This window comes from Calypte anna, chromosome 14 (genome assembly GCF_003957555.1).
Source record: "Calypte anna isolate BGI_N300 chromosome 14, bCalAnn1_v1.p, whole genome shotgun sequence".
Lineage (NCBI taxonomy): Eukaryota > Metazoa > Chordata > Aves > Apodiformes > Trochilidae > Calypte > Calypte anna.
The window spans coordinates 14,410,887-14,429,227 of NC_044260.1; the positions used below are offsets into that span (position 1 = coordinate 14,410,887).

An 18,341-nucleotide genomic window follows, 5' to 3' on the forward strand; every position below is an offset into this window, starting at 1 on the left:
TGAACTCCTCAGTGAGTGCCTCTGGAGATGTTGTCACCTTGAAGAGCTGAGCATGCCCAACGGGGGCCTTCTGCTTCCAGTCAGTAAATGCACTTTATGCACAGTAAATAGGTTTTGCTAACTGACCTGTACCAGCTGCCTGTGTGTGCTCATCTTTGTCTCACTGCTGAACTCTTCGCTCTTGCCTTGCCACTGAATTTAGAACCATTTGTAAAAGTAAAGTACAGCCACAAGAAATGAGGGACTGAACCCACTGATGGCATTCAGCATCACTAAACATGACCTTGTGTGACCTCGATGCAGCAGCTGATGGTTTGGCTTCCAGGGTTGGCTGGGGCTACAAGGTTCAGTGGCTGTCCCAAAACTAGGCCTGTGAAAGAAGACTTCTTCTGCACTGTCTGAGGAGAGGTTACTTCATCATGATTTGAAAGGAAGCCTGGCTGTAGCATCTTCACTAGACTGACTTCCCAGTGTATCCCTGTTTTCTGGGGATAGCAGCGAGTTACTTGCTGTAAGTCTGCTAAACTCAAAAGAGGATAAAATAAGTGTCTCTAGAAGATGAAAAGTTCCTTTTCAACAGCACCACAGTTTCTGTGTGGGTCATTCCTACTGGTTGCTGTTATTATGGTTCTTCTGGGGACTTGTCCTTGCTGTCAACCTCCAACCAACCTTGCCAGAAGGACAGTGTGACTCAGTCCACCCTCATCTTGCCCCAACCTCTGCATTCTCTCAGCTAGGTCAGCTTGAGCTGAGAAGGGAACATCAGATATGGGCTCCCAGTAGAGGCCAGAAGACCAGGTTATGATTTAGACAATTACTGTGATGCTGACACCTCTGCAGAGCTGAGCAGTAAATGACAGAGCAAGTTTAAAAGCTTTTTGCAGCTTGCCAGTATTTTGTTGTTGATAGAGCCTGCCACTTGTTGACATGCTCCAACAAGTATCCTTTAATGACCCCGTTTGGGGAGCTTGTGAGACTCCAGAGGACTGCTGGAGAAGCTCTGTTTCATGGTGCTGTACTTCTGAGACCTGCTTATCTGTCATGATTACAGCCAACTGATGCTTATGAACTCCTGCTCGTTATAAGGTACTGGTTGGAGGCAGAAATCTTTGGAGGGGGTGGGGGGAGAGGAAGGATTCTTCTTTTCTGTCTCAAATCTAATGGTCTCTTGACTTTAAGCTTAAAATGTGTTCCCTAGATAGCTGTACAGTTAAATAAGGCTTTGGAGTAATTTTTAATGCAAAGGCATGAAACGCTTTTGTGAAGGCCTTTTGGTCGACTGAGTTGTTTTTTCATGTGCTGCCAATATCTGATCCCACTTCTTGACCTTTAATATACACAGAGAGAAAAGATTAGGATGTTTCTAATCAGCTGCATCTCCCCTCTGGGAGCACTATTAAATCCTGACTTTCAGCTTTGTCTCTGCCAGGTCTTGCCAGCCCTCTGTGTTTTTGGTTTTGTTACCAGCTGAGGTCGGAGTTCGGTCACCTCAAAGGTTCTTGTTCAATTGCAGGAATTTCTTGGATCCTTTCTGTAGGAGTTAAGACATTGGTGAGCAACTCTGCTTGGAGACAGACCTCTTTGTTTCATGTGCATTGATCACCCAGACCTTATTCTGAGAAATTAAGTCTTTTTTTTTTCCACCTCATCATTAGAGGAGCTTCATCAAAGGTCTTTGGTAACTGACCTGGGTGGTTTTGAGGCACTAAACCAGGTGTGTCGTAGATGTTCAAACTATTGCATGAACCATTTTTTTCTGCCACCCAGATTTGTTGTTTCATTAAAATACCAAGTCTGTTGGCAATAAATTGGTAATGAACATATTTGCCTTTTGATTCCCATGGCTCCTGCTCCTCAGTGTGGTCCCATCCCATGTTCCTCAACGTGCTCCTGCAGCTCCATAGCTCCGTAGGAAGGAGAGGAATGGTCTGGAGTCACTGGCCAAAGCTGGATGCTTTGTTCCCATCCAAAAACTTACTCATCCTACAGGCTCTGGTCTTAAGTTACCAAGCTTGCAGAGAAATCTGTTTGTAATTTCTTTTTTTTTTTTTTATAAACCCTTGTTGAGCAGAAATTTTGGCAAAGAAGAGTTGAGGCACTGGAGAATCCCTAGTTCTGCCTGGTTATACCAGGCCTCCTCAGATCTTTCCTTGGAACGAGCAGGCTAGAGGAAATACTTTCCATTTCAGAGAAGTGTGGACAAACAACATTGCTTCAGACAGAGAAGAAAAGCAGCAGACGGGGGGTTGGACGCTGAATCCTGCTAGCCAAAAGCATGCCCTTGCCTTTATTCACTCATTCCTGGAACACAGTGTTCTTATTGTATTCCTTCTCGCCCCACTCAGCGCCTCTCCGTGGGCTCAGAGATACCTGACCATGATGCTGGAGGGCTCAGGGAAGTTAAAAAAAAAAAGCCTCAAACACATCTCTGGAACGGGCCCTCTCCTGACGTTAGGTAAACGTGTTTTCTGAAAACCTGGATCCCGTTAGAAAGGTTCCCGCTGTCTGGAAAACAAAGTACATGCTCGCCTGGTTTAGTCATTAAGTAAATTTGTGGTTTGGTTGAGACGAAAAATAATGAAGAAAAGCTGTTGAAATCCTGGGATTAATTTGATAGTTTGCAGGCGGTGGTGTTTTCAAGCGGAGCTGCTGCCTTCTTTAGGTTATGAGCAGACCCAGATATAAACCTGGGCTTCCCTCTCTCCCGTGCCTCAGAGGAAGGCATTTGGAAGTAATTTGTCTGAGGAAGGCCCTGGCTGGGCAGGCCCTGGGCTGGCAGCCCTGCTGTGGGGTGTCCAGAGGTGCTGAGGGAGCAGCATCCCGGGGAGCATCCCGGGCAGGAGGGATGGGTGGGTGGGTGGGTGGGTGCTCCCGTGGTGTGGAAGGCTCTGGAGGCTTGGGGGGTTCACTGGTGTTCTAACACCTGCACCCTGGTGGTTTTATTGACCTTTTGGGGACAACCCTTGTCTCTACAACTCCTTTACATCTTCCAGCTGCTCGGCCTGCCTTCCCAGGGAAGGGTAACCATAAGGCAAAGGCAGAGGACTCGGTGCAAGGAAACCCTTCAGAGGGGCTCTCCTCTCCACTGGCCTTGATTTATCTGGGAGAATCACCTGGGAAAGCAGAGAGGTGGGAGCTGGCCCTGCTGCGTGCAGTCTGAGGTGGCCACTGTGTGCATTCATCCACTTAAGCACACACACACACACACACACACACACACACACACAAATATAAACACTTGCCATGTTAAACATAGATGTCATTTCACTCTGAGAAGCCAGTCAGCAGAGCAGAGAGATCTTCCACATCACCCTCTTGCAGAATTTGCCCCAGCTCTCACCTTAAGCAAGGGGGAAGGAGACTTCATCAGTGCCCATGTCCAGGCTTGTTTAATGTCAACCTTTCAGGATGGATAAGGATCCATACTAACCATGTCATCGCATCATCATAAAAAAAACAAAAAAAAAACCCCAAAATCTGACCAAAACTGTTCTGCAGAATAATATGTTGAAGTGAGCCTAAGCAGATACCTGTCCAGGCATTGTGTTGCCCGTATTTTGTCTTTTATCTTAATCATTTCTTATGCATCAAGCTAGTAAATAAATGAGGTTTTTGGTCTTTGTGTAGGAAAGATGTACATTGTTTTTAGGAAGTGTCAAAGTGGGATTTTTACAGTTTTGATTGCAAATCTGTGACTAGTGGACAAAACAGAGTGCTGCCTTGGGGTGATGAATGGTGGGAAGGAGGAGCTGGGAGGGCTTAGTTACAGCTGCATGGGCAGATGAAAGCTTCAGGGCCTTTTTCTGCAGTGTCCTTGGAACACAGTGGGTGCATCCTGCTATCTGAAAGCATTTCCTAAGAAGATTAGGGTGGTGATAGGGCAGTACAACCACAATATTTAGCCTATATAGTCTTTATTTGCCTCGTAAGGCAAATGATTTCTTTCCTGTATTTCAGTTTCCTTCCTAGATTCTGAGAAATTCTAAGCCGCTCTTCTTACCCACCTTGCTGCATCCTGTGATCTAAATTATTGGCTTCAATTAATGCATCTTCCATACCTTAGTGCTGCCTGAGATGTAGTGTGTCCTTGGCAAATGCAAAGGAGATAGAAATTGGGAACTTAGTCTGGTAGATCTTAGGCTGAGCTTTTGCAACTGTGCTTTAATACTTCACGGTAATTACTGAAGCTCCCCATAAAATAATCTCTGTGTACTCCTAAAATGGAATTGAATGCATCAGAATAAAAGAGAAGAGGAGCCCTTATCTGTACTTTTAGTTAAGTTTTTATTTATTTCCCTTCTTCCTCCAGCGTGGGAGGATGAATAAGCACAGAAGAAGATAGAGATTTGCAAAGGCACGGAGCGCTAAAGAGCGTCGGGTTTTTCATCAGCTTTTAAAAGCCAGACTGTAATCATAAATTCCCTGATAGCTGGAGAATGCAGAAGTCGTCTTTAAGCCTACAAGTGACAGGCTGCTGTTGCTTTTCAAACTTCAGATTTCTTTTTTTTTCTTTTTTTTTTTTTCTTTTTTTTTTTTTTTGTAAGAGACAACTTTGATCTGGTTCCTTTGTAATGCTCTGTGAAGAGCCAGGGCCGCTGCGCTCGCCGGCTGCAGGGCTGGAAGTGAACTTTCTTGGCAAGAGCCATCTGGAGACCTCAAAGAGCAGATTAACTTGTCCAGAATTGATGTGATCTTTGAAGAAGCTGCCTTTGCCCGAAACACGTGTGATTAGCTTGACATTGGCAGTGATAACGTTGAGATGCACAGCAGTGCCTGAGTACCCTCAGTAACTTAAGTGGAGCAACCTTGAGGATTTGCAATCAAATTACCAGCTAAATCCCCAATATTAACCTCTTGAGCAGACTTTGCATCTTCAGTGCACGTTAAATCCTGTCAGGAGCAAAAGTTTTCAGCTTTGTATCTTCATAGATATTTGCTCTTACCTCCAAAACATACCCCCGAGGCTATACTGGGAAACTCTCTGAGTGCTTTGGGACATTTCTCATGGTTTAAAACCCAGTATGGGGCAGCTTCTGCTGCAGTTGTTGGTACCAGGGACTGGAAACGGAAATTTCTCTGTTCAGGTGATAGATTTAATGTAATCTTGTAAGTCAGACCTGCTGGTGGATGTTGTTCTAATCCCCTGGTTAAAGGTGACCCTGCTGCTTGGATGTTCTTGTCAGCACATGCTATTTAAATATGCTGAAGGGATTTGCTTCTGCTCGTACATCATAAGCTAACTTGTGCCCCTTTTAATTTGATTGACTGATTGTGATAATGAAACGTGGTATGGTGTGAAGGATGTGACAGTCACACCCTGGTTGGTAGATGGAAGAATGGGAAGTGAGGGAGCTCTGTGTGATCATGTCAGGCCAGCCAGAGACTCAGCCAGCTGGCATTTTGGAAGCTTTTTTTTTTTTTTTTTTTGCTCCTTGGACAGATAGTACATAACTTTTTAAATGGAAAAATTAATTTTTTCAGACTGAATAAATGCAAGATGTCAGAATAATGAGCTGGAAGGATGTCTCAGCACTAGACTGCATCCTCCCAGCCACGATGGCGAAACGACCAGAGACACCAGACAGGAGTAGTGCTTTGGGCTGGTTTCCTCCAGCAAATGTGGTTCTGGAAACAGTCAGCTTCAAAAACAAGGAAAATAGGCTGTAAGAGTTTGGACATAGTTGTCAGAAGCTGGTGTGGAAAAGCCGGGTGGGGGCACAGAGTCTCAGTGACTGGGTCTGGCTGAATTCCAGCCCTGGTCTGTGGTGCCTGAGCACCATTCCCCAGCTCCAACACCACCCACCAAAGGAGGAATCATGTCCAGCTCCTTGCTGCTGGAACAGGAGGGAAGGGATCACAGCTGCTCAACCTGCCATCAGCTCTGGGGAGAGATCTGGAGTTCCTGCAGAGCCCGTTCTGGCATGTCCTGCCCTGGAACTTGCCAACATCCCCACATCTCCTGCAGCTCAGAACTTTCCAAAGTAACTCATAAGCTGCCTCATGGCTCAAGCTGTTTAGAAAATGGGATTTCTCCCATGGTAAAAACAAGCTGCTCACCCAAACTGTGATGATCAAAGGTTCAGAGTATGTCATGGGAGGAAATCTTCTGGAAGCTCTGTTTAGGATGGACATAAGCAGAATATTTTGGGGGCTATGTGGCTGTCAGCTTTGTGAGTTGTTACCTCTTGGGTTTACTACTCTAGTGCCTCAAAGAGATGCTTCCTCAACAGTGGAGGGGTTTGGAGGTGCCTCACCATAGCACTAGGGAGTTTGGAGATGCACTTATCACAGGGTCAGGCAGGTGAGGGACCCTTGCAGGATGAGGAGGACTTGCCAGCTGCTGGTTTCTATCACAGCTTCAATTCTTTTGAGTAAAAATTTGCCTCCATAATATTCCAGTGTCATAAAGATTCAGTGCTAGAGCTGGAGAACATGGTGATAATGAAAATGGATAGATCTGATCAGCTTCCCTGTTGGACTGGGAGCTGCTCCAGCCACACTGGAACTGCTGGCACTCTTGGGAAGACCATATTTCTCAGACCTGCCAATAGAATGTTGTGCAACTTATTCCCTCCAGTGAACATGTATATTCTATGGAAATTAATTGCCTAGAGGTCTTCCATCTCCAAGGAAGTTCCCTCCTTTCTTCAGTTGGTTTTTTTTTTCCCCCCCATACTTGACTGAGAATGTCAATGCAAGAGGGATGTAACTGTGGGGAACCAAAGGGTGTGGTGTGGATTTGGCTTTGCAGGCAGAATCTGTGAAATCTTCCTCCTGTGGATGCTAAAGGTAATGCAGTTCTTCCCCAAAGTGTGTCAGCCCTGTGTCTGGCAAAAAATTGAGGTTTTGTGGTTTTGGTGTAAAATGGAAATAGGCATCACGTGGAGTTGCATGAAGGAAACTGGGGATCCCAAACTGGAAGGAGAAGGATGTCCTCAGGAACTCACAGTGCTGTTGGAACTGCAGCTAGGTCAAGAGGATCAAAGAGGACCTCCCCTCTGTTCTCACTTCTGTTGGAACTCCAAGATCTGATGGTGCTTATGTTCAGAGTGCTGTGGTGCTGCTCTTGCTTGGAGGAGTTGGAGGTTTGGGGTATCTGGGGATGGGATGCAGGTGAGACACCATGAACACCATGCAAAATAAACTGAAGAGGTAGAAGGAAGCCCTAAGGAGATGCTTGCTGGTTTTCTGCAAGAGTTTTGGCCCTTGTCAGCATTACCAGAATTGACAGGGATCAGCAGAGAGCTTTATGCAAAGAAAAGGCAGCTGGTCAGGTTGACTTACTTGGGTCGCTGTGATCTCTATTATGATTGTTCCCTATGTGATTATTTTGAGGGTTGAGCAACAGAGAGCTGCAGAGGAGACGTGCAGCTTTCTTTCTGCCATGTGTGAAATGTTCTGCCTTCGTTTCAAAAACATCCATTGCTCTTTCTGTCTAAAAAAATACAATAAAATTCCAGAACTCTGCAGGAATTTTTGTGAAGTCTGACTTTAAATGCTCACCTTTCTTTTTATCGCCCTTATCAGCACATAGAGCTTGGTACAGCTGACATTTCAGGTTGCTCTGAGTGTGCCTCTATCCCTTTTTAAAGCAGCCTCCCCTCCCAGATCAGAAGTGACCAGGTTTTTTTGTTAGACTCCATGTTCCTTTAATGTTTTCCTCCTAATAGATGTTGAAAGCGCTCTTCAGAGGCATGGCACAAAACATTCAAATAGTGATATGAGCCAGCTGAAGAGAGTTGTCAGGGAGAGGGAGCATTAGGAGAAGGATTGAATACAGATGGATTCCTCAAAAGTAATCTAACCTGTTATGATTGCTTTGAAATCCTGTACCCTTTCCGTCTACTTATGCTTACCAAAAGTTTACATTTGCATTGATGTATTAGAGGCAGAGCTAAAATGGAAGTAATCCCTCTTGGATACATGCTGAAGTGTGTAATTTTAGATAAATACAACAGTTGTGGCCAAGCTCTTGCCTCCATCCTCAGTGGAAAGCCCCCAGCCCACAGCTCTGCAGGAGAGCCTGTCCACCCCAACCCCTCCAGAGGAGCCAGGGACCACCCAGCACCCAGCTGCTTGCTCTTGCTTCCTTCAGCCACCTCAGATCTAGACTTGACAAACTATTCAGGTGCTCTCTGCTGCTCTCTCTTTGTACCAGCAGATGCAAAGGAAAGAAACTGATTGATCTGTGTGTTTTCAGCTCTCGTGGTGATTCCTTAATACACTGCTAGAATAACCCATCCCTCGTCCAGATGATCCTGGCAGCTCCACTAGGAGCTGATGCTATATTTTAATTGGGAAACCCAAAAAGCATCCTTCTCTTTGCCCACAGGGAAGGCTTGAGCTATCTGTCATTCCTGCCTCAATTTAAGAGGTTGTATCAGCCTCCATCACCTGACTGTCATATGGGATGTGACAGGAGGGTTGCAGTGCACAGCACTGCTTTGGTGTTCAGAACTGACCATTATGTGATGGGAGAAGTGGTGAAGGGGGGCTGGTAGGGTTTGCACTTACTGTGCCTTGCTTTTTAAGGTGAACTTGTTCAAATTCTTTCCAGCCTTAAATATTTGGCCTAGAAAACTGTTCTGAAATCTGATGGAATATAGAAATCAGGTTGCTCCTGTGCACGTTTACAGTGACAGTCAGAAAGGTTGTGTGCTAAATGATGTCCCTGGTGATTTGCCATCCCAAGGTGCCTGTGCTTGTACCCAGCCAGCTCTGTACTGCAGCTGAGCATGGGGGAACCTCACAAGGTTCTTTTTGCCTCAGAGAGTTGTGAAAAAACTCAACTGCCTCATTTTGGATGCTCTTTGCACCACTCTGCAATAGCAATAAGCTTCTTCCTCCAAGGAGAAGTAGCTTGGAGATTTTTTGGCTTGTGACAAGCAATACAGTCCTGTCAAATTCAGGTTTTAAAATTCTTTGGTAACACTTTCATCCTTGTACACTGAGTGCCATATTCTACATAAATCATCCTGAAGACCTCTACCTTAAGTGAGTACTCTGCTAGTCCCAGTTCAGCCAGTGGCTGCCCTGTGTTCATACTCTGCAAATATGAAGAAACCTCCATCCTTTGCCCTTGCTGGTGTCTTCCTTGCCTCCAATCCTTCTCCATCTGTGCATTTCTCATGGGTTTCCTTAGTCTTATCTAAATGTAAATTTATCAGGGCAGGCTCTGTGTTCTGTTGTCTGTAGGACTTTGACCACTGCAGTGCAGCCAGAAAAGCTTTTCAGAGCAGAACAGGGAACACAAATTGTGTGATGTGTCCCCCTTGGAGGTGTCTGCTCAAGGTCCATTACTAACCACATCAGCTAGGTGCCAGTTATTGAATAAAAGATGATGATGCTGATGAGCTTTGCAATCTGAATTAAACCAGGGCTCTGATTTTCAGAGCTTGAAGAACCTAGGAAGATACTTTACAAACGCTGCTTTTCATGCAAGGGGTAGGAGGGGACTAAATGATGCTGTGTTGGTGTGAAGCTTTCAGCTTGTTCCTCTGTCTGGCATACAGCAGGGTGACTTGCAGTGACAGCAATGTCCCGAGTGCCCTGGCTGTCCCACAGAGCAGCAGAGCCAGGGACAGGTTGGCAGCAGGAGGTGTTCTGTGCCTGTGGCAGAGGCAGTGTGAAGGAGCTCCTGCCTGCTTCTTCCACAGCCTGCTCCATCATTAATCATCAGTAATCCAGGGCTGTTGCTGCTCAGGGACCTCCCTTCCCACACCAACTCCTGCAGCAGCCTCTCTTCTACCAGTTTGTCCAAGAGAAGGAAGCTGCCCTGCTCAGAGCTGGACTTGGATAACCTGTCTGCAGGACAAGGCAGGTGGTTGTGTACAGGCCAACCTCTCTAGATCCACAAACAGATTGCCCATTGGAAAAGCCAGTGGGATTAGATGATCCTTCCTGGTGGAATTTGCAAGTGTTTGATGTACCCGAGTGTGACATTTGAGGTTGGCTCTAAGTACTGCCTTGGAAGGAACAGCCATTTCTTGCTTTACCTCCCTCCCTTGGCAAACATACTGGAGTAAAGAGTGATGTAAAAGCAAGCATGGGATGGTGAGCCATGCTACACATCCCTCTCTGCTGGAAGAGTAGAGGCCTCTTTCAACTCAGGAAAATGCAGTTTTATTATTTGAGTATTGCTTTTAGCTGTCATGCTTTGCTTAGAGAGTTACAGTGCTAAGCAGACAGCCAGTGGACACCATAAATCCTGAGGGGAACTGGGCTTCCTCTGTAAAGTCTTGTTAGCTCCCTTCTTCATCTCTGACAGTGTCATCTTTATGATGACAAAGTCTCCATGAATTCCCTTTTGCTTCCAGGTATGAGTCCAACAGTTCATGGTCCTCCCAGTGCTACTTAATGTGCCTGTGAGCAGTGCTGGGGCTGCAGGCAGAGTGCTTATGATGTGACCTCCTCATTTGTATCCTCCTAATTTGACTCTCTCTTTTTTCTTGCAGGCATGGGCCATGGAGAGAGCCTGTTAACCCTTACTATGTCAACACGGGCTATGCTTTGGCACCAGCCACCAGTGCCAATGACAGTGAGCAGCAGAGCATGTCCAGTGATGCTGATACCATGTCACTGACAGACAGCAGTGTGTAAGTAACTCCAGTCTGGTGGGCCAATAGTGTCTTCATTTCTTTAGCGCTGGTGCTGAGGATGTGGTAGTTTTGGGGAGGTTTACTACAGGTGGTACTGAGAGAATATCTGACAAGACCAAGGTCATGCTCATTCTTTCTTTCTTTCCAAGCATTGTTGTTTTGTCACTGTCACCACTGTCACTCAGCTTTGCTGGTTGTGGAAACATTTGCAAAGGTTTGAGTGAATTAAAAAAAGGGATAGTCAGTCATTCCTGCAGTGGTTCTTGCCAGGTGCAAGAAACATTGGAAAGGTCAGATGGCTTTGTAGTAAGTGATTTGAGATGTAGTAACTTCTGAGTGTCAGACATAGCTTTCTGCTTACCTGGGTACTGCTCTTCTTGAGGATTTTTGATGCCCAACTGTGCTCAGTTTCTGGTTGCTTTTCAGTATGGTTGGTGACTGATCAGTTCCTGTTTATGTCTGGTGACCACTGCACTTCAACAGAACTCCTACCAAAAAGCACCACCTCTAAACCTTTTTTCCTTTTCTCTAGTTCCTGCCTTCATGACAGCACCCTGTATCTCACCCATGAGATACTTCCTTTAAGATGGTCTGCAAAGGGAGAAAAAAGGGGTTAGGAGATTTTGTTGTGACTGCATCTCTGTGATAAAAAGAAAAGGATTTGGGGAAAAAATATTCAGTATTTGGTTTGTTTTTTAGTAGTGCAAATGTGAAATGTCTTTCTGTAGATCAGGAATCCTTTGATTCTTCAAGCAGAAGATGACTGGTTTACAGAATTTGGAGAGGGTTTTATTAACAGCAGTGCTGTAAACACAGAGTCCTCCAAGAGGCCCGTTTAGTGTCACTGTGACTGTCAGGAGCTGTCAGACCTCGTTGGAGAACTTGCCAGGCTGTGTCATGGATGTTGTTAATGGGTGCTGGGACAGTTCCCACCCCCTATGTCGACACAGTGAAGGTGCTGGTGAGCTGGGGAAGGTGCCCACGAGCTAAGGGGGCTTCAGTGTCTGCTGTGGTGGCTCTGTGTGAGCCCACAGGGTCCTTGGCTTTGGCTCCAGGGGGGCTTGGAGCCATTTAGGAGCAGGTGCTGAATGCTGACTGCCAGTATCCTCACACCTTATCCATGTCATGTTGCAAAATGGAGGAGGCAGACCATGGCCAAAGGGGCATGAGAGGCAGAGGGTGCCCTTGGGACAGAAGGCTGTAGAGAACTGCTAATTAAAGGCTCAGTTTGATACAAATCCAGTATCTGGATTTGGCTTTGCCACGTCCTTCTGTGATCCTTCATATTCATCAATTGATATGGAGGAGTACTCTGAAGCTAGCAGGGGTCATGTAACTTCTTGTTATCAGGAGAGACAGATGTAAGAATCTCTTCAGCATTAATTAGTTTTTAGCACTTCCTTTGCCACTGGTCCAGCAGGCTCATGGGGTTGTGCTGATGGTTATACCTGTGATAAGTTGTAATCATTAATGCCACAGTTCTTCACCCTCATAATTTTATTTCAGTAGCTGTAATTTATTTCTTTCAGAGGCAGAATAATTTCTGTTTGACCATTCTATGCATTCTTTATTCTTTGCTCCTTTTTTCTTTAGGCATTTTGTCCCTCCTATGCCCACCATAGGCTGCTTCTAGGACTTTAATTACCACTAATACGTGTACTGCCTTCTGCTAACAACTAGCCTAATCTCAGTGGGGTTTTTTTAAGTCTCAGAAATCATAAGAATAAAGCTGTGATCTTTCTGTGCATCTCAAACTGGATGCAGATTGATCCCCAAATTGGGATTCAGGACATACAGCCCTGACCTTCGGCTTGAAAAGACTTGGTCTGCTTTCAACATTTGCTCTTCATTACACCTTTTAAAACTCCAGTGCTAAGTTTTGTTCATTTTTTACATGGTGTTGCTGAACCTGTCTGCCTTCTGAGTTTCAAAGGAATTTCTGCAGAATTGCTCAAGGCAGCAAAAATGAAGAACAACCGGGCGCAAGTTGAAGAAGGGGCTCCTGCTGCTTGACAAGACTTGCATGTCTCAGTGCTTTGAATTCAGACTCCTCTGAGGAAAATGGCAATAAAAGCCTCGTTTGCTGATGAGGAGGGTTCTTCCCTGTGTGTGCTGTTTACATACAGCAGTCAAGCTCAGTAATGAAGAAACCCAGCTTCTGCTCCAAGGCAGTGTGTGAACTGGGTGTGATCCCAAGGCAGAAACCTCCCTGACCCTCCATCAGAGGAGGAGGTGTCCGGATAATCCCTATGCAAACGTCAGCTAATTGAAAAGCCCTAATAGGAAACCAGGAGGGTGTGCAGGCACACAAAGAGCCTGGCTTGATGCAAGGTCTGCTCTGCCAGTGCTGGCCAACTCATGCAAGTGGAGAAGGCAGACACACCGAGCAGTTGCTGCTACTCGGGGGTGGTGGCACCAGCTCCTGTCCAAGCTGTGAGATCATCTTGGTCGTGGCAAAAAAATTGATCATTGGACTTCAAATCTTGTGTTCAGTTTTGGGCACACAGTACAAAAAAAACATCAAGGTTCTGGAGAGAGACCAGAGAAGAGCAATGAAGCTGAAGGGTCTGGAGAGGAATGTCTTATGAGGAATGTCTGAGGGAACCAGGGGTGTTCAGCCTGGAGAAAAGGAGGCTGAGAGGAGACCTTCTGGCTCTCTACAGCTACCTCCAAGGAGGTTGGAGCAAGGAGGGGTTGGTCTCTTCTCCCTAGAACACAAGGAAATGGCCTCGAGTTGCATTAGGGGAGGTTTAGTTTGGATATTAGAAGAAACTTCTTAGCTGGACACTGGCACAAGCTGCCCCCCTAAGGAGGTGGTTGAACCACCATCCCTGGAAGTGTTTAAAGGACACATAGATGTGGTGCTTGGGAACATGGCTTAACCACTGGGCTTGGAAGAGTTGAGTTAATGGTCAGTAGAGTTAGGTTCTGGTTGGACTCAATGATCTTGAAGATCTTTTCCAACCAGAATGATTCTGTGAAAGGGTTCAGATGTGGCAGTCTGAGCCACTGGCACAGACCTGGGAGATAATTCTGGTTGTCTGTCCCCAAGCTGGGTGAAGGGAGGCAGGCCCAGGCTTTTCAGGAGAGCTCAGCTCACCAGAGCGTTTTTAAAAGTCATTTCTGTGGTACCAGCTACAAGCAGGCTTGCCTAAAAGACAAACTTTCAGCAGGATGTCTTTCCAAGCACTGGTAAATATTATTGTAATGGGTTGAATTTCTGTAACAAATACGTTATCAGCCCCTGTTGTTCGTGGAGTTTGCTGTTTGAGTGGCTTAAAAAACATTGCTTCTAAATGCCTGTGCTCCGCTGATTATTTTTCAGTCTTCCTGTGTCCTACAAATTCCTCTGCCCATGGAGGCAAAACAGCTCTGGTCCTCTCTGCTGAAACCTGGTTTTGTAATTGGCAGGGCAGCTGTGTTGTTTTAGCTGGTTTCTGCAGAGGACTCGGTCAGAGCCCTGGCAAGTGCCAGCCTGGCAGTGTGGGGTGGCTGCAGGTGGGGTTGGTCTTGGGGCTCAGGGGCTGCCCCGAGCTTACAGAAGCATTTAAGATGTGTCCTGAGCTGCTCTTGATATGAATAACATCTTCCCCAAGCTTTCAAGGAGGAGATGGCCTCTGGGCAGGTGGGTTGTCACAACAGAGACACACGAGGGAAATAAAGGCAGGAGCTGAAAGGCATTAAATCAGCATGTGATGTTCCAGTTAAGATGCAGAAGTGCCTTAGGTCCATATCTTCCTTCTCTTTATTTCTGCTAGAGCTTAGATGCGTAAACAAGAGGTAATGTCTCTTTTGTAGCCCAGCAGCTGTGCTTCAACTCATCAACAGTCCTTTTTTTGGGTCCTACCATGTGTCCTGGCTTATCCTGGTTGGTGGGAGATGAGCTTTGTCTTCCCCCTGGCTTGGGAAGCCCTCGGTTCCAGCAGGATGCCTTTTCTCCCCCAGTTCCAGTTGAACCTGCCCCAGAGGAAGGATGGCCATTCCCCGAAGGGAAGGGGTTTAGGACAGGGGTAACTCCTTCAAAAAACCTTGAGGATTAAATATTATTTCTCGGATGATTGGCCTTTGGCCAAAATTCCTGGCAGTTTTCCCATGGTGCTTCTTTATGTGAGAAAGGTCTCTTGGTGGCAGTGGGGCTCTGATAAGAGTAATTGGTAGAAAAGATCAGCTTCACTCTGGGTTTGTTTCCTGTCTTTCCTAGGGCCAGTGATCCAGAATGACCTTGAGTTCTGCTATATTTAAACAAGTTTTAACAGCTTTTTAATTTAAAAAGATCTTCTGTGATGATTTTTTTCAACTTGTTAGGCTTAATGGTTGGGCTTGGAGGCTGTCTGCAAGAGGAGCAAAAGCAGCCTTTGTTGGAAGGATCCAACTGCAGAGACACAGCAAAACCTCCCTGCTCACCAGAGGCTCTTGCAGGACAGTTTGGAGAGAAGAGGAAGCTGCTGTGTTTCCCCAGTAGCAAACCAGTTACATGGCCATGAAATAAATGATAGAAAAAATCTTGTTCCCCCCCATTGCATTTCAGCGCAGAGCTTTCTGGTGCTAGAGAGAGACACGTGATGGAACAAGGAAAAACAGTTTGAGAAAGTTTTATTTTAAAAGTAGATGTGCTTTAAAAAAGTTTATATATATATATATATGTTTCTATCTACTGAAAATATCTCAAAGCAAGCTACCTGACAAAAGGAAAACAAAAGTACGGTATTGGTTTTCCTTGCTTTCCCCCCATCTATTGAATAAGGTTTTGTTGGGATAAAATTAAAGTGCTTATCTTTGAATTTGCTTCCTCTGGTTGAGTTGGCACAGTACATTGAACGAAGGAATGTTCCAAGTTCAGAGGTGGCATTGGGGAATCTAGTTAAAATGACATCAAAGGCAGCACAGCGGGGCTGAACATGTGTTTGAAGCCGGATAGATTAGAGGCCATTATCAGCCTTGTGCTACTGTGCTGGGAACAAAAGTCGCTCTTTCCGCTGGGACTGCTGCTGGGGAGAATTAAAAAAAAAAAAAAAAAAACAACAGAGAAAAAAAAGAAAAAAAAAGAAAAATTGCACCTTCTCGTATAATGCTGCTTTTCCCACAAATGGCCATGCGGCTTTAGCGTGCGAGTTGTGTTCTGGCACTTGGGTTTTGTGCTGCAGTGAAGCTGAAATGTTTAACCAGCAATGGTTAAAATAATCCCCCAGATTTTTAATTATTTTTCCCCCATCACCACCTCTAAAAATTGCCAGCTGTCTTGTTGCCATCCAGTCTGGAAAAAGCCACGTTGTGATGCAGTGAAACTCTTTAACCGTTGGGATTCTTGAAGTTCTTTTTTCAAATGGAGGTTTGGAGATGAAAGTCACGAAGCTGGTGCTCAGGAGCTGCTCTGCTCCCAGCTCCCAGAACGTGTCCCTGCTCCCAGCTCCCTGATCCCAGCTCCCAGCTCCCAGAACGTGTCCCTGCTCCCAGCTCCCTGATCCCAGCTCCCAGAACGTGTCCCTGCTGGGCACAGCAGAGCTGATGCTCCCAGCCGCGCTCTTCCTCCTCCCGCATCACCTGCAGCCACCAGCCAGAGCTGTAATTACCCTGTTCTCTCATTTGTCTTCCTACTAAAAAACACTTGTCATTAATCACAGGGTTTCTTTTATTTTAGTGGTGTTTAGTTTTGAATGCCTGGCTTACTGCAGGAAATAGCTTTGGTCTGCAGGCGTTCAGTGGGGATTCTGCTTGAACCCCCCTTGCCAGGGAGCCAGTGGGACAGCAGGCGTGGTGGGAACAAGAGGGAAAGCCTGTGGTGACACCATCCTGCACAGGCTGGTGCTTGTAACTTGGGAGCTTTGCAGCAAAACAGCCCAGTTAATTGTGTTTCCCTTGCCAAATGGCAACTTGACTTTAAAAACTGGCTGGTTAAACTGTTTGGCTGATGTTCTCAGGCAGCAGCTGTGCTTGGCTGGTGGGGGCAGGGGCGTAGGTGCTAAGTGCATTTGGCCTGTGCAAACATCTTGTTGCTGTGTGATGCTGCTTTGCTCAGAGTAGTGCAGGGTTGGGAGGAGATGGTGTGTGTGTGTGTGTTCATGGAAGTTATTTGGTACCTGTGACAACCCAGCCCTTGTCCCCTTCATCTCCATGAGTGTCTGGGGCACTGCGCAGCCATCCCGAGCGGTCGCTCTACTGAATCAGGAAAATGAATATAATAAAAAAGGAGAACTCTGAGCTGCCAAGCTCCAGGCTAGCATTTGGGTTTGCATTTGTTGATTTTTCTCAAAATCAGTGTCACAGGGTCGTGGGCCTGTGTCCTTATCTCATAACTGAGCTCCACCTCGCTCACGTTCTCCTTGTCGCAAGGTGGTCACAGTGTGAGAACACAAATGGAGTTCCTTTCTTTGCCTGAAGTTATCCTCAGCCACCAATGGTTTGAAGTGCTCAGAGAAGCCTGGTGGCTCAAGCTCCCCTGGGCCCCCATTGCTGGCACCCACGTACACCCAGGGCCCATCTCTGGGCTGTGTGCAGCTCAGTAGAGCAGCTCTGTACCATCCCCACAACCCTTTCAGCTTTCAGGCTCTCAGGACCAGGGGTCATTGCCACCACTGTCTTCTTCCTCCACAGAGGCCTCAGCAAGGGCATGAACCCGAGCAGAGCTGTGGTGCTTGGGTGTCACTGCCCTTGGCATCCCTCCCTAAACCTGGTTCTTCACTGTGGGATCAAGGCCATCATTCCAGGCTGAGTTAGAGATCATCTGGAAAGCAGTGGAGCCTACACCTTCCCTTTGATAAGCCATTTGAGAAGCTGTCACACTCTCTTAAAAATATATACCTTGGTTCCTGCCCAAGTTCCCCTTGATGTAGATGCTTACTGAGCTCCCACTCCTCTTCCTCCTCCCCCTCCTCTCCTGCCCTGTGGTTTGCTGTGTACATTACAGGCTCCTTCTGTAGAAAGCAACCAACTGTAGAAGGTACCAAGGGTGTGGTCCAAGCCCTTCTCCTGGCCTCTGCCTAGGGCAGTGGTCACAGGAGCCCCACCTCACTCTGCTCCTGGCAGGTGCCATGTAAGTCCCCCCATCACCCAGTGTCGATATACCTGGTCTCCAAGCAGCATTCCCTGCACGGATTCCTCTTACCCTGTGCCCTGGGCTTGCAAAGCCCTTCTCAAAGAGTAATGAGGTTTCCTACCTGCCACTCTGTGGTGGCAAGGCTTAAATGTCTGCAATGTATCTGAGGCAGGAGCTAAAGCATGGTGTGTTGTTGCTGTTTTATTCTGGCAGAGATGGGATCCCACCCTACAGACTCCGCAAGCAGCATCGCAGAGAGATGCAGGAAAGTGCCAAAGCAAATGGACGTGTGCCACTACCTCACATTCCTGTAAGTAGCACTATCTCCTTCCCCAGGGGTAAATATGCAAAATATGTGAGATCTCTGGTGTACAGCTGCTCTGCTTCCTCGAGTTTAACCCCCATTTAGTACTGTGTTCATTTCGGGGTGTTTGAGGGTGGAAATACACCCTGCTGAGGAAGGGCTTGGTAGCCTTCTGCCAAACTTATCATCCAGGGCTCCCCAAAATGCATAATTTTTCTCAACCCTCCAGCCTGTAGCTGGTTGTTTCTCCTGGACAAGAAAGGAAGTGCTGACTGGTATCTATCTGCAAGCAGGTAATGTGCCCTAGGGTGAGCTGGAGGTGCCTGTGGGATGTGTAGGAGGGCATGGGACATGGAGGCTGCTGTAGCTCTCAGCCAAGGTCAGCTGGGGAGAAATGCAACTGCCC

The 18,341-nt window shown here is 46.6% G+C and overlaps 1 protein-coding gene across 3 annotated transcripts in view; it reads left to right on the top strand.

Moving 5' to 3' along the window:
* AXIN1 (axin 1) overlaps positions 1-18,341 on the top strand; it is a 66,765-nt gene that overhangs the window by 27,859 nt on the left and 20,565 nt on the right. For all 3 annotated transcript variants that reach the window (XM_030459846.1, XM_030459845.1, XM_030459847.1), the window contains exons 3-4: positions 10,455-10,595; positions 17,845-17,941. In XM_030459846.1, the coding sequence (XP_030315706.1) occupies positions 10,455-10,595; positions 17,845-17,941 (238 nt within the window). The remainder of the gene's footprint in view (positions 1-10,454; positions 10,596-17,844; positions 17,942-18,341) is intronic.